At 38.5% G+C, this 16,390-nt stretch overlaps 1 protein-coding gene across 1 annotated transcript in view; it reads left to right on the top strand.

Moving 5' to 3' along the window:
* Positions 1–16,390, top strand: part of REC114 (REC114 meiotic recombination protein) — a 102,477-nt gene that overhangs the window by 85,488 nt on the left and 599 nt on the right. The window contains 5 exon segments of the mRNA XM_006922645.2: positions 431–514; positions 7,732–7,912; positions 10,954–10,963; positions 12,398–12,419; positions 13,992–14,078. Of these exon segments, the coding sequence (XP_006922707.1) occupies positions 431–514; positions 7,732–7,912; positions 10,954–10,963; positions 12,398–12,419; positions 13,992–14,078 (384 nt within the window).

The following is a 16,390-nucleotide window of genomic DNA, read 5'->3' as shown; positions in this document are numbered from 1 at the left end:
TGAAGAGAAATCTCACTATGTAGTTAGGGATGTGTCCAGTAAGTTAATGTTAGTATAACAAATCCTTGGATTTCAGGAATATAATGTCATATTTTGGCAAATCTTAGAGGCATAGAAGAGTATTTTATAGCAAATATGACTGTGGACATTTACCATCTTTAATAGTTTATTGTTTTTCAATATGAAATGATTAAGAAAATGAATAAAAGGTGAAACAGTGTTAACGTGCAGGAAGAGCACTAGGACATAGAGATTTATTGGAAGGGTCATCTTTAGCAGTTGGTGATACTAAGTCATTTCTCCTGTGTTTAAGTCATAGAATAAATAATCATACAACTTTCTAATAGGAAGCAGCTGCACTACAGCTATTCTTCATGTCCTGTTTTTTTTTTTTTTCTTTTGCTAATTTTGCTTAATTATTTTGTTTCAGGAAGGGTTTTCACTCATTGGTAGCAAGAACTGGTTGAAGATTGTAAGACGCATGGATTGTCTGTTGTTTGGAACAACGATAAAGGCAAGATACTTGTGTGGCCAGCTGTTTTTAAGTGCACCCTACTCATCTTTTATGTGCATATGGGAGGTGGGGGTGGGAGCTTCTCTTTGCAGATGAAATGGTACTGAGAATAACACACATGTTTAAGAAAGGTTTGCATGGTGAACAACATGAAACAAGGACTCTAGAGGCAGAAGCCTAGTTTGTAAGAGGACATTCCTGAAAAGCCAGGGCTGGGCTTGGTCTGTCAGTACCTGTCTGAGGGAGCTGTGTAGCCATTCTCCATTGCCCGGGTGCAAATCCAGTGAAGATGGAGCAAATCATTGTATGTCTTGCTACTGAGGTGTTAAAAAGTTGTGTACTTTGAAGTGCTTCACTGAATGTCTTTTCATTTTTCCTCTCTTTAATATTAAAAATTCCCTTTTGCTTTTTACCTATATTAAAGATAAAGAATGATTCTCATCAAAGAAACATGTAGACTAATCCCCTGGATTATTTTTTTTTTTCAGAAATAACTATAAAAAATCAATCTATTAACATTCACTGAGTAGGCAATATTAAAATTTAGGTGAAAGATCCTAATTTCTAATGGGCTCATAGACTGAAAGTTGGAAGAGATCTTTAAGAGCATCTAATAGAAGTGTCTTAACCTGGGGTCCACAGGCCGTCCAAAGGTTCCTCAAAAAATTCAGGAGACCAGGAAATGCATGGATTTTCACTGACCTCTAATTGAAATTTATCATTTCCTTCAATGACGAATGTATGCATCAGACCACAGTATTAGAGCTTTACACCAATAGAAGTCACAGTTATTTTTGTATCACATTATAGTTGTTTCAGATATCTTAAATGTCATTTATGCTCATCACTACCTCAAAATTATGGTGGTTATTAGCATTGCTAGATCTCTTTATTGAGTATGTTAATCATATATATTATTCACAAGTTAGTGTTTTAATATTATAATGAATCATTTCAGTACAATTGGTTTCCTTTGCAATCTTATATATTTTGTGTGATTAAAAATATTGCTCTAAGAAGGGGTCCACTGGCTTCACCAGATCACCAGAGTGGTCTGTAGCATATACTCAAAAAATTCTAGAACCCCCATTTTCATTTTTACATGTGAGGGAACTGATTTCAACTTAAGTCAATAGCCAAAGTTATAACTAGCTATCAGAGAACTAGGCCACCCATTGGGCTTCTGACTCACAGCCCTGGACTGTGTCATGCTGAATGAATGTATATGTCTTTTAAACAGTTATACCATGCCATATGTATTTGAATTTTAAGTTTTCCCTGATTATAAATTATTATTTAAAGTTTTTACTATAAAGAGCAAAATAAAAATCAGTCATAGTTTGACACTCAAAAATAATCATATTACAGACAACAGAATGTTTGTTACCAGAAGGGAAGTGGGTGGAGGGATGGGTGAAGAGGGTAAAGGGGGTCAAATATATTACAGAAGGAGACTAGACTTTGAGTGGTGAGTACACAGTAGTGAGTATACAGATGTCATATTATAAAGATGTACACCTGAGACTTATATAATGTTATTAGTAACCAATGTCACCCAAATAAATTTAATTTAAAAATAATCATTGTAGAGAGAGAAGGAAAAAAAAAAATGGCATAGATGATAGAGGCTTTTTTTGTCCCTCTTGCAACCAAATCAAAGTTGTGACAGAAATACAAAGCAAACAGCAAGGAAAGTCGCCTGGGATCTAAATGAACAAGCGCTACAACTAGGGAGAAAAATAAGAAATCACCCTGCAATAGGAGGAGGTAGATGGAGCAGGGACGTGAGGCAATTTAATATGAGTTAAATTCTGTGTAGTGTTAAAGATTATATTTCTTTTCTCTGGCAGAAAGATTATATTTATTTCTCTAGCAGAAATAATAGAGTATATAAGTTCTGCCTACTTGTATTTCCTTTTTTTTCAGTAATTCTGATCAAAATGGCCTCGGTAGATTAGCTAACAGTTGACCCATAATTCCCTTTCTGCAAGGACTTTGGTTCAAATAAGTAAACCCAAACCACGGTCCTCTTTACTTTTCACTCCCAGTAACTAACTGAAGAAACTTTTCATGATTTCGTCTGGCCTAGGCTTTGGTTTCAAAGCAAACAGTCAAAGAAAATGCTGAAATCCCATCTCTGGTTAAGTCCTTTCTCTGTACTTTCCCCTTTACCCCATTTTTTACAATAGAGGAATTTACTACTTGAGGTGGGGAAAACTGCTCTGGTTGGGACCCTAGTGGTGATGGGAAACTTCTTACAGATCTAAGTGATGAATCTAAAACCAGCAGGAAAAGTCAATGGGTTTGTGAGATCTCTGATATCTCCTTGGCTCTCCTCTAATTTGGTGCTAACTGGGCCCCATGTCTTCTGTATGGGTTAAAACCATGTAATGTTAGCTATAGAGCCTGTGGCTTAAGAATTTCCACATGGCCAAAGTGAAGAGACAAAGAAACATGTCCCAAATTAAAGAATAAAACAAAACTCTGGATAAAGAACTAAACAAAATAGATACAAGCAATTTACCAGATGCAGAGTTCAAAACAGTGATTATAAGGATGCTTGATAATCTCAGTGAGAACTTCAACAAAGAGATAGGAAGCATAAAAATAGAGATAGAAAACATAAAAAGAACCAATCAGAAGTGAAGAATACAGTAACTGAAATGAACAATACATTAGAAAGACTCAACAGTAGATTAGACGAAGCAGAGGATTGAATCAGTGATTGGGAAGATAAAGTAGTAGAACGCACCCAATCAGAACAGCAAAAAGAAAAAAGAATTTTGAAAAATGAGAATATTTAAGGGGCCTCTGGGACAACATCAAGCATACCAACATTTGAATCATAGAGGTACCAGAAGGAGAAGAAAGCGAGCAAGGAATTGAAAACTTGTTTCAAGAAATAATGACAGAAAACTTCTCTAACCTGGCAAAGGAAAGACACATAAACCCAGGAAACACAAAGGATCCAAAACAAGATGAACCGAAGAGGCCCACACCAAGACACATCATAATTAAAATGCCAAAGGTTAAAGGCAGAGAATCTTAAAAGCAGCAAGAGAAAAGCAGTTAGTGACATACAAAGGAGCTTACATAAGACCATCAGCTGATTTCCGAACAGAAACTTTGCAGACCAGAAGGGATTGGCTTGAAATATTCAAAGCGATGAAAAGCAAGGACCTACAACCAAGGTTATTCTATCCAGCAAAGTTATCATTTAGAATCGAAGGACAAAGAGCTTCCCAGACAAGAAAAAACTAAAGGAATTCATCATCACTAAACCAATATTACAAGAAATGTTAGAGGGGTGTCTTCATTAAGAAAAAGATAAAAAATATGAATAATAAAATGGCAATAACTACATATCTATCAACAATTACTTTAAATATAAATGGATTAAATGCTCCAATCAAAAGACTTAGATAAGAAGACAAGAATTTTACATATGCTGGTTACAAGAGACTCACTTCAGATCAAAAGATCCACACAAACTGAAAGTAAAGAAATGGAAAAGATATTTCATGAAAATGAAAATGAAAGAAACAAAACAAAACAAAACTGGGGTAGCGATACTTATGCCAGACAAAATAGACTTTAAAGCAGAGGTTATATCAAGAGACAAAGAAGGACCCAGTCATCCCACCTCTAGGTATTTATCCAAAGAAACCCAAAACTAATTCAAAAAGACATATGCATCCATATGTTCATTGCAGCATTATTTGCCATAGCCAAGATATGGAAGCAACCTGGGTGTCCATCAATAGATGAATGGATAAAGAAGTGGTATATATATACAGTGGAATATTACTCGGTCATAAAAAAAGAATGAAATCTTGCTATCTGCAACAACAGCGTGGCTGGACCTAGAGGCTATTGTGCTAAGTGTAATAAATCAGACAAAGACAAAAATCATGATTTTACTTATATGTGGAATTTAAAAAACATAACAAATGAACAAACAGAAGCAAACTCACAGAGAACATTTTGATGGTTCCCAGGTAGGGTGTGGGGGTTTGGGGGATGGATGAAAAAGGAGAAGGGATTAAGAAGTACAAATTTGTAATTACAAAATAGTGTGGGGATGCAAAGTACAGCATGGGGAATATAGTTAGTAATATTGTAATAACTGTACGGTGTCAAATGGGTACTAGATTAACCAGGTGGTCACTTCATAAGTTGTATAAACATCTAATCACTATATTGTACACCGGAAACTAATATTATATGTCAACTGTAATTGAAAAAAATAAAAATTATTTTTAAAAAATCTTTGCTCGAAGATGCTGTTCACAACTGTGGGTTAGAATTTAGTGGGCCCCATACCTCCCGGAAGGTGAGTTTTTCTGTGAGTACATAAAGTGAAGTGCAAAGAGAGAAGCACTTATCCTTAACCGTTTTTTCCTCAAGGAGTCTGTGTAAAGGGATTTTTTACTTGAAATTAAGTGTTTTGAAGTAATGTGGGAACAATTTAACATGAGCCACCACTTAACATACAATAATTTTGAGCTAATCTCCTTAGATGATGGGAGCTGAGAGTGCGTATTTGGGACTGTTTCCGGCTGTTAGTATATACTTGAAAACTTTTCATTTCACAGCAAGTGAATTTAAAAGACTTTTTGACTTTTAATTATGGCCTAAAAATAAATCTCGTCAAGATTTTCAACCTAGGAGTCCTCTCCGTTAACCCGGTGGTAGGTTTTCCATTGCGCTACCGCAGGATGTTAAGGATGTGGGATGGAGACGGAACTCATTTTCAGACTTTTCCTGATGTACCTTGGGTCCTTGGGTTTATCTTGGGTCCTCACACAATGAAGCGGTATTTCTGGCTTCAGATGATAAGCTTAAATTCTATCTGAGAATTTTACAAAAGGAAACATGGAGCAGTGCTGCAGTCAAGCTGTCAGACATACAACCTTCTCTGTCATTTCTTGGAACTGCATTCCAAAAAAACCCTAAATACCCAAATTCATTCTATGTACACTCACATGTAGACACCACTAGACTTATACAATTGATCTGAGATTTTTGCTCTGTTTATACACTTAATAATTGTCTATTTCTGCATATAGTTTTTCATCTACCTATGAGGTATAGTTTTTAATGTATTGCTCCTCAAAGGTTATGTAAGTAGAGAATCGTAATAGAAATAGCTACTATAACTTCATATACATATCTTCACATAGAGTCTGAACTAGAGTGAATTGGAAACAGCTGATTAACTGTAAACAAGAAATCAGCTCAATTTCAGAAAAAGAAGATTCATAGATAGTATTACCAGAAACTGAACTTACCAGTTCTTTTCCCTTCCTCAGGGAAAGTTAGCTTTCAGTGACTCTTGATAATTTGGCGATTATTCATCCAAGAGAAAAGTGGCTAAGGAAATGAATAGGCACTAACAAAGGAAAAAATACAAATGACCAATAAGTATAAGAAAAATATTCGACCTCACTTATAATCAAAGAAATGAAATTCTAAGATAAAAATCTCTGTTAACCTAGTAGGCTAAAATTTTTTTTTAAAGATTAAGAATCCCTGGTGTTGGAGGGCGCAGGGAAATGGGTGCTTGAATGCAGGGTGAGAGAGAATTGGTGCTATCTCGCCCCAGGCAGTTCGCCACTGGGTACCAAATTACACAGATCCTTTGACCAGGCAAGTCTGCTTTCAGGCATTTATGTATAAAAATGTGTGTATAAGACTGATTATCAAACCTTTGTGGTTTATAATAGGAAAAAAGGCTGGAAATAAATGTTTGTTAATAGGGAGTCAAAGGAATACTCTTTAGCTATTAAAAGTAATGAAGTATACGTCTATTTTTATAGTTATTGCTAAATGAAAAATTAGGTTACAAAACAGTAGTGTAAAATATATATGTAATATATATAACCTGTATATTATATAACATATAAACTATAATACATATATTTGTATATGGGTATGTATATGTTCTAATATATAGATACAAGAATATTTCCTTTTCATAGTTTTTTATTGTTGGAGGGAGTGATAATAGATTATTTGTATATTCGGAGGGTGGCGGGGGGGGAAGATTACATGAATTAAAAATGAAGGGAACCCAGCAGTGCAGTAAAGGGGTAGCAGTGTCTGTTCTTCTAAACATGACACCTGGCCACTGCTCAGCCATGCCAAGAGTTTTCTGTAACCTAAATATGGGGCTTTACTTCGTGGTTTTATCTAAACATTTAAATCGTGTAAATTGTAAACAGGAGAATCAAGGAATTTTGTGTATAGGAACTTACAGGATTTTGCTAACTGTGGTTAGACACATTTTCCAGTTAGCAGTGTGATTTAATAAATGGAAAGCTCTGTCAATTATGCTAAGCTAGCATCTGAATTTCTGTATGGAGGAAATTGAATAAAGGTACAAAATATATACAATCCCATTTGGGGTGTCTTTTGTGTAAGTTGACTTCTCTAAACTAGGCAGAATATTATACTAGAAAAATAGGAAACTACTTCTATTAAAATAATAGGTTTAGTGTTGTTATAATTTAGTCTTTCTTAAACTTACAATCAAATAAATTCGATGTAGTTGCCAGATCTTTAAAATTTTAATTCTATCTCTCCTTCACTTGCTGATTTGTCAAGGGATGTAACTTACACAGCCTATTAAAGGCAACATATGATTCTGTGTGTGGTCTGTATGGTACTCTGGCCTCTTTAAAGGTAAAAGACACTACACATCATTGACATGACACATGAGCTTTTAGTATCAGCCTTTCCCCTGTTCCCAGTCTTGTTTTTCAGTTTCACTGGCTAGTTTAATGGGGCATCTACATAGTTCGATCTTTTATATACTCGGGTCTAGAAAATTTTTGTTGAGCTAGGGATATGCTGTATTAGCTTTACTGATTTTTCAACTAAGGAATTAAAAGCTATGAAATCTTTATCTCAAAGTAAGATGAAACATTGATCTTTTACTACAGTCAGTATAGTCACCTTCCTGGTCTGCATGGTATGGGCTTTGCCATTTTTTACTGAAGGAAATGAACTTTAGTATGAGGAACAGCTCCCAAAAGTGGGAAGAAAACTAATTATTGGCTTTTCTATACCTACATCAATTATTTAGGGTACGTGCTCCCTTATCCACATTCCTCCTCCTCCAAGCAAAGGGGGCACCCACTAGAAGACCCTACAGTAAATAAAGCTGAAGTGATATGACAAGGGTCACTTAGAACAACTTCTGATTTGTCAAACAGAACAAGAGTCGCATGTTCCGGGTACAGTTTAGTGGAGAGTCAAAGGAGCAGTCGCTGGAACACTGCTGCAGCTGCGTGCAGAGCCTGGCCCAGTACATAACCGTCCAGGTGCCCGATGGAATCAGCCAGGAGCTCGGGCCGTGCCCCAGCTCACTGAGGGAGGATGAAAGCCAAGGGAAGGGTGTCCCACTACAGCACCAAGTAAGTAGGCTCGTGTGTGTGTTGGCTGTACAAGAAACCTGACGAGGTAATAATGCTCTCTGGGGACCAGGATCACAGTTGTCGAGTCCGTCAGGCTTGTAGGTTAAAAGATATCTAATATTGAGTGACTTATTTAAGTTGAAGGTTGATTCTCATTGTAGCTACCTATAATTTTAGAAATTAGACTGGGAGGGGGTCCCAGCTACATTCTAGTGTCACTATGGGACAGCGGTCACCAAAGTATTGTCCACAGGCCCCTTCCTGAAACCTTTTCAGGGATCCACACAGTGCATGTAGTAATATTAAAACATCATTTGCCCCTTTCACTTTGACGATATTTGCCTTAAGCATTGTGAGCAAAATTGTTGTCACCTTAGTGCAAATCAAGGCCATGGTACCCAGCTGTACCAGTAAACACCATATTCTTCACCAATCACTTGCAAATAAGAACAAACAGAAGAATCCTGCATTCTGAAGCACAATACTTGTTCCAAGGGACAGCATTTGTGTCACTGCATTGGGAGCTGAGCTAGCCTTTCTTCAATGAACACTGTCATTACTTGAAAGAACAACAGACAAACTATGGTTATTCAGGTTTGGGTATTTGGTGGACATTTTCTTAAAAATGAGTAAAGTGAGTGTCAGTCATTTCAAGGCAACAACTGATAGTATTTATCAACAATGATGAAATAAGCTTCTCAAGTAAAAATTAGAATCTCAGATAACTTTTATTAGCCACTTGAGCTTCACAGCTTCCTAACCCAGAAGACTTTTCTATTGCTGCTATTAATGAACTTGATTTTTTAAATATAATTACATGACAAAATGTTTCAACATTTGGAAGATCTGTATAGTTCAGTGAGCCAGTATTTTCCAAATGGCCAACTGTATGGTGCTACAAAATCACGCATGGATAAAAGATCCATTCAAAGTACAAAATAGACCCATAGATTTTAATTATAACAGAGTTCATTGCTATGATTTCAGATTCTATGTTACAAGTAACCTTTGAGAAACTATCACTTGTTGAGTTTTGGTGTCATATCAAAGAATGTCCACGATTATATGAAAAGGCTATTTTAAAATACTTCTGCCATTTTCCATCTACGTATCTGTGTGGAGCCAGATTTTCTTTAGCCAAAGCAACATGTGTCAGCAGATTGAATGCAAAAGTAGAGTCCAGCTGTCTTCCATTAAGCTAGATGTTAAAGAAGTTTACACAAATTACCTTTTTTAGAAAATATATTTTTCATAAAAATGTTTTAAAATATTAACAATGAGATTATTTTTAATGAATTAATATTAAAAATTTTTGTTTTAACTTCTAACAGATAAATATCAGATAGATGTAACTGAGACAAAAGCTGTTTGAGGGCCTAAGTGTGTAAAGCGGTCTTGTGATCACAGCTTGAGAATCATTATTAGGCTTTCTCCGAGGAGTACATATTCTCTCATTTCTTTGGCATAGCCTCAGATGCTGTTAGAATAAGCACCTACCTCTGCTCTTGGAATGAAATGCCAGTTTCAAGCTGTTTTTTTTTTTTTTCCTACTTTGAGAAACGACTGTCCAAACATGGTTTCCATCGCTTTATCCTGCTAGGTCTTAAACTCACTGGACCAAGATGATTCATTTTTGCTGTTTTATCACCAAAGTTTCTTGTCATTCATAATTTATCTAGGGTGAACATAAATTTACATTATTTATTGTAAAGTCTGTTTCTTTAAGCAAATGCTGTATGATTTCCTCTTAAATGTGTTGTTTGCCAAATCAGATTTCGGTGTTTTAGAATTCTTCCCCTTCATTTGTTTCTGCGTGATCTTTTTGCGAAGTCAACCCTAAAACTGCTTTTCTCACAAACTCTGGATCTTTTCAAACATTATGCCTCATCAGCTCCTGCTATATTCTTAAAGAATCCCCTCTCTACAAATGGGATGGTGTGGTTTATTATGAGGGACTTTATTGCTTATGATCCTTTGCCCTTTAAATAGATTTCCTTTTATTGTAGGTTTCATTGACCAGTTGTTAGAGTCTGATTATAGTACCCAGTGCATGGGGTACAACAGGAACCAAGTAGGGTCTCAGAATTTGGGAAATAGGTCTGGAATGCCATATAAAGGTAATGAAGACAAATCTGTCTACATAATTATCTAAATGTAAAAAGATAAATCGTAATTGTAACATGTAGTAACAAATGCAAGCTGGAGGTTTTGAGCTACAGCAGCAGATGGCTCTAGCTCTCTGATTTTAAAGGCTGGTCCAAATATCTAGATGGAAATATCCCAAGCAGCTGGAAAAGTTTCATGTCTTTTCTCGATTTTGTATTCAGGGACCTTACTGAGCCATAGTTTGGTGTTCTGAGTAGATGAAGAGAGCACAATGTGCAAAGACCACTGGCTTTGGAATCAAAATGGATCTAAGTTTGAATCATGGTCCAAGTAGGAGTTGCATGATCTCATGCAAGTCACTGAACCTCATCTGTAAAATGGGAGGATTTAAATGCTGTATATATAGAGCACCTAGTACAATGCCTTGCCAATATTTAAATAGCATTATCCATTATTACTATTACTGACAGTACTGTTACCCTTTCAGATCTGCCTGCCTTTTGCAAATGAACGAATTAGCATCCTAGTCAATTAGCAAGGGTCAGGACTCCAGAGTCAACAGGGCCATGGCAAGATGGAGTATAGGCTGCAGAGTAGAAGATAAAGCCACCGTGTTACTTCACCAGAGTGCAGACCTTGTGAAGCACTGCTTAGAAGAGTCTAGTCATCCTAATGACAAAACAGTCCCTAAGTTTGCCCTTAGTTGCCGCTATGCAGATTTGGTGTCATGCTCCCTATCTTGGAATCTATCTCACAAAGTATAAGCTGTGGCCAAGCTCTAGTCACCTTGTTGCTTTCTTGTATTCAGGTGTGTCATTTTCCCAATACCTATATATTTCTTTAGCATAGTTTTGTCACCAGTGAGGTGATGTGAAATCCAGCGTCACCCGAGTGGTGTGGGGGAGGAGGTGGTAGATAGTAGAAAGTGGGTTTGTGTGTTGTTGTCCCTCTGTTCTTACCCGCTGATGCAGCAAAGAATTACACGTCAGAGAGATTTAGAAAAAGATTAAAAGTACATTTTAGAAGGATGTTCCCTGCTGAGGAAGGCTGCAGTCCTTATGAAGAGGTAAGATAGTACGCCCTAAAGGGAGGGGCGGGTTTCCAGCCAGGAGAGCTGTAACATTGTGGAGATGGGAAAGTCTGCTTATATTTGGGCCGTGATGGGAGGGCCTGGGTGATCTGTATATGATGTCACCTTGACTGACATACGAGGCTTTGCCTACTGCGCATGTGCTTACTCAGAATTCAGTCTGTTATAACTAGATTTATGAACTTCCAGGCATAGTCATGAGATTATGATGATGCTATAATGAGACTGAAGTTAGGAGCAATACTTTCTGTGCATGTGTTTGTAGCTGGTGTAGGCCAGCAGCTCTTATGGCCTTCGTGCTCTAGGATTTAGGGTAATTTCTAACCTTAAAAGGGAGGTATTTCTGCGAGGTGCTGAGGAAAGGTCTTTGAGGGAAGTGTCTATGGTTACAGGACTGGGCCTTGGCTCCTGTCGCTCATGCCTACTTACCTAACAGTTCTTTGTTGCAAATGGAGTTATTTCTGTGTCTATTTCAAGTTCTTGAGTCATTTCCTGGCTCATATTTTGTTTTTACTTTTCATCAGCCTTGCAATTTTGCTAATTGTGGCTTAACCAGGTGTTTCTCAACCTGAGGGCTTCTAGGTCAACCCAGCCCATCCAGGAGGAGGGCAGGAAAGACAGGAAAGAGGATGATGGCATTTGCTAGGTGAACTCTCTCCTCTTTTAGCACAAGAATTCCAGAAGAAAGCAGCCAGGGGGCTCCAGCTACTGTGTGCACAGAATCCTCCATCCCTGTGCACTTGGGTGGATCAACTGTCTAATCCTGGAGCCACCCCATTAGCCTCAGGTGCTTCTATCACACATGGTAGTGTTTGTGGCATATGGCTTTTGGTTGATGCCTCTTCCAGTCTTTTGAAGAACATGGTGTTAGCTGAATTGATATGTATCCTAGGAAAACATCAAATATCAGGCCTGGAAGAAACACTAGGCACTAGAATCTGACCTTTTTTTTATAGGCGAGGAAGCTGAAGAGAGGAATGGGGCTTGCCTAAGGGCTCCTGATTCGTTTCCCTTTTGCTCATTTTGATTTTAATCTTGACTAGTTTTCTCCTTGTTCTTTCCTTCATCTCTGTCCTTCCAACATTTTTGATGTGTCCAGATCTACTCTTTTGCTAATACCTACTAACAACAGTCAGCTTCCATATAAGACAGGAAACATTTGGCACCTCTGACTTCCTGCAGCCAGAGCAGAGGCACCTTCCAGAGAAGGCCTTGGTTTCTCCCTGTATACCACCAGCTCACACGTGGTGTGGGAACACCTGTCTGGAGATGAGCACCGCAACAGCCGAGGGTATCTGAACAGAGCCAGATCTGCAGTCCTGTGGCTAGGGCGGAGGGCTGGTGGGGCTCTCCTAAAGTGCTGGTAGGCTGAAGCAGCCCTCAGAGCCTTTTACGCCCCCAGGCTTCCTCCTACACCTTGGTGGTGGTATTTGCCTGGACCATGTCACGTGTGTTCTGAGAACAATCCCTCACATCATAGCTTCTTTTGAAATAGCAGGCACTCTGGAGCATTCTTGCACTTCATGCTCAGCACAACCCCCTCCAGTTAACCCCCTCCACTGTGAGCCCAAAGCCCTACACTTGCCTCCATCCTAGCACTTCCTGGGGTAGATTCTAATCGATGTTTTACATGTTAGGATCTCACTGGGCTGTGGGTTCTTGATGGCTGGACCTCTACCTTGTTCTTTGTGGCTCCCTTCCCTTTATCACCAATGTCTAAGAACTCGTTCTCTCAGAATGTCTAAATTGAGATTTTTTTCCTCCAGTAGCAGTGTATGAGGGTTCCTACTGGTGGGAATGTAAACTGGTACAGCCACTATGGAAAACAGTAAGGAGTTTCCTCAAAAAATTAATAGAATTACCATATGACCCAGCAATCCCTCTTCTGGCTATCCACTCCCAAAATTTGGAAACATTTATCCATAAAGATACATGTACCCCGATGTTCACTGCAGCACTGTTCACAGTAGACAAGATATAGAAACAACCAGTGTCCTTTGATAGATGAGTAGATAAAGAAGAGGTGGTGAATATATACAATGGACTATTACTCGGCCGTAAGATGAAAAACTGGCATACAACATGGATGGATCTTGAGGTTATCACACTGAGCAAAACTGAAAGCAACAAACGAACCAGACAGAGACTCATAGACGTGGACAAGTTTAGTGGCTACCAGAGAGATGGGGGAGGAGAGGTGGATAAGGGTAAAGGGAGTCAAATTTAACGGGACAGAAGGAAGCTTTATTTTAGGTGGTGAACACACAATGCAATATACATACAACATATTATTGAACTGAATACTTGAAACCTGTATAATTTTATTAACCAGTGTCACCCCCAATAAGTTCAATAAAAGTATGTAAAGTTTTTTAAAACCCAGTTTTTATTAAAAACAAGTGGTTGTCTTACAATTATAGAGCATTTTTTTCCTGCTTTGCTTTTCTGCAGTCTACATGTATTACCTGAGTAATAATTGTTAAGTAACCAATATCATGATAATCAGAAGCTGGCAATGTCCACTGCCCTCCGGTACCAGCATGTCCTGGGCTGGGTCCTCAGCTGGGCCTCTGAAGACAAGTACGCCACCACAGTGTTGGACAGAAAGGAGCACTAAGTCTGTCAGACACTGAAAAACCCCAGGTTCAGGGCAGGAGCCCGATTTAAACTCTGTGCATACCTCTGTGTGGTAAATCAAGTAACAGCCCAGCTTGAAACAGGACAGACTACACTGCCGGTGATTTTGCCAACTTTTCTGATACTCTTCTTTGATCATGAATGCATGTGTTTCCACTTCTTTAATAGCCTGTGGTGTTTATGATCATTTTCAGCTAGTCTCCTTATTGCGGTTGTTTCATTACAGTCACACCAGCACCCGGAGCAGCAGCAGTGTGTACCAGCCCGCACAAGTGTTCCAGCAGGAAGGACCTCAGTGGCCTGGTTAGCTCAGGTAGGGCCTATTTCCATATTTAGTTTTCTTGTCACGAAAAACAGTGATCCTGAAAATTTGTATCCTTCTGTCACTTTCTTGTTCTAGATTAGTAACCTAAAGTCTTGTCAGAGAAGGTGTTACAGAGACAGGCCGTTTTCATCTGCTCTGTTGTGAGATTAGACACGATGGTGCATACTGAAGAACTGTGCTCCTAAGGAAGTAAAAGAAAGAATGGCCTAGAGTGTTAGCCTTTAAATGTGTGAGAGAAAGAATTTCATTACCACTTTCCCAAAAAGAGAAATAAAGGGAAGAATTTCAATTTAATTGAAATTTGGTAACTATTCTAAGACAAATAACAATATGAATTTGGAGTCAGATCACCAGTGGTTTCTACAGGAACAAATTTTCAGTGCTAAGATCCCAGCTAGGATGTGTGGAAACCCAGAATTCAACTGTTCCCACACACCTGCCTTCAGACTTCCTAGACTTCCCGGCCCCTTGCAGTGCGCTGTCACGAGTCCTGCATAGCCTCTTCCTTCAGACTGTTACCTGGTGTCTGCTCTGCTGGGAACTCCCCAAGGACTGTCCCCTCACTGCATTCCTGGTGGTGCTTGACAGGCTCGCAGGCCAGCAGCTTACACTTCCCACAGAATCCTGCATGGAATTCATCATTATTAAAGGATGAATTTTCTCTTTAATGTATCAAACTGTACTAACTGAAAAAGAAGATATGGGTATTCTCTCCATCTGGCTTACCACTAACTCAAAATAAATGGACAATCAGAATAAAAAACTTTAGAGGTTTCTTTTAATAACTGCAACGATGACAAGAGAAAAAATTAAAAGTTTCTTTGTCCAGCAGCAGTGCAGACTTCATAGTGCCAGTTTGTAGCCTCATATTTGCATTGAGGGTTAGAGATTAATTGAATCAGAGTGGCTGAGGACAGTAGAGGTACAAAAAAAACATGGAATAAGGTAGGGTGTGATTCAGGAAATATCAGCTGCTATAAAAGGTCTTCCTTAGCCCAGTTTATTTTACATAGTATAGAAGAACCATGTACAAATAAGAAAAAGCAGCAGACTGAGCTCAGATATGTTACTTGTTTTCTTTCTGGACAGTCTAGGAATATGATTAGTACAACTTTTTGGAAAGCAACTGAGCAATACAGGTCAACTTTAACATCTATAATTCTCTTTCAGCTACACAAACATACATGTAAGGGTGTTGTTCACTATTGTTTATAGTAACAAAATTGGAAACATCATAAACGCTCACTGATAAGATACCGAGTGGTTCAAATGCGGAATCACCATGGATGGCATGAAAATGCAGTTAAGAGGGAAAATGCAGTTAAGAGTACACCCATCTCTACTGACATGGAAAGATAGTCATAGTAAAAAGTTTTTTTAAAGGGTATAAAGCAGCATATATAACTTTATTGTTTGTAGTAAACACATATACACAGTAAGTTTGGAAGGAGATAAACTGACATGCTAACAGTGGCTCTTACTGGAGAACAGGGCTCCTTGTTACTTTCCTTTTCCTCTTTCTACCTCTAGAGTCTGAAAAGCTGGTTTCAGTTTAGAAAAGTAAATTTCTATCATACGTAATTTCTAGAGAAGTTGTATAATACACACCAAACCTTGTCATCCATAGAGAGGTTATAAAACCACCTACCTGATAGCATCTATTTGAGGAGCGACTAAGATGGACGTGTCCAAGAACCAAGCACAGGTGGACGCAGCAGAGCCCATTGTCATTACATCGGTGTCGCTGCCATACCTTCCAAATTGCCAAACACTATCAGACTTACTTGAACTCTAATATTTAAGTACTGGCAACTTACTCAACTGGTTTTAAAACACTGCAAGTTACCAAAGACATACAGGTGGCAAATAAATACATGAAAAAAACGCTCAATTTTGTGACTTCATTTATGTGACAATCTGGAAAAGATAAAACTGTAAGGTATGGAGAATAGATCAGTGGTTTGACAACAGGAGAGGGTATGATGAGGGGATTTCCTGAGAAGCGATGGAAATATTCTGTTGATTGTGCTGATGGTTGCATGCCTTTCTGTATTTGTCAAACCTCATGCAAAGGGCCAGAAAAAAGACACTGGTGAGTAAACTGTGTCCTCTGGACCAGGGGTCCCCAACCATTGGGCCACAGAACAATACCGGTCAGTGGCCTGTTAAGAACCCGGCCACACAGCAGGAAGTGAGCGGCATGCTTGCGAGCGAAGCTTCATCTGTTTGTAGCCGCTCCCTAGCACTAGCATCAGCACCTAAGCTCCACCTCAGATCAGGCATTAGATGCCCACAGTCCC

This window comes from Pteropus alecto, unplaced genomic scaffold, assembly GCF_000325575.1.
Source record: "Pteropus alecto unplaced genomic scaffold, ASM32557v1 scaffold38, whole genome shotgun sequence".
Taxonomy (NCBI): Eukaryota; Metazoa; Chordata; class Mammalia; order Chiroptera; family Pteropodidae; genus Pteropus; species Pteropus alecto.
The sequence above is the reverse complement of the archived record's forward strand: the minus strand, read 5'-3'. Positions and strand labels throughout refer to the sequence as shown.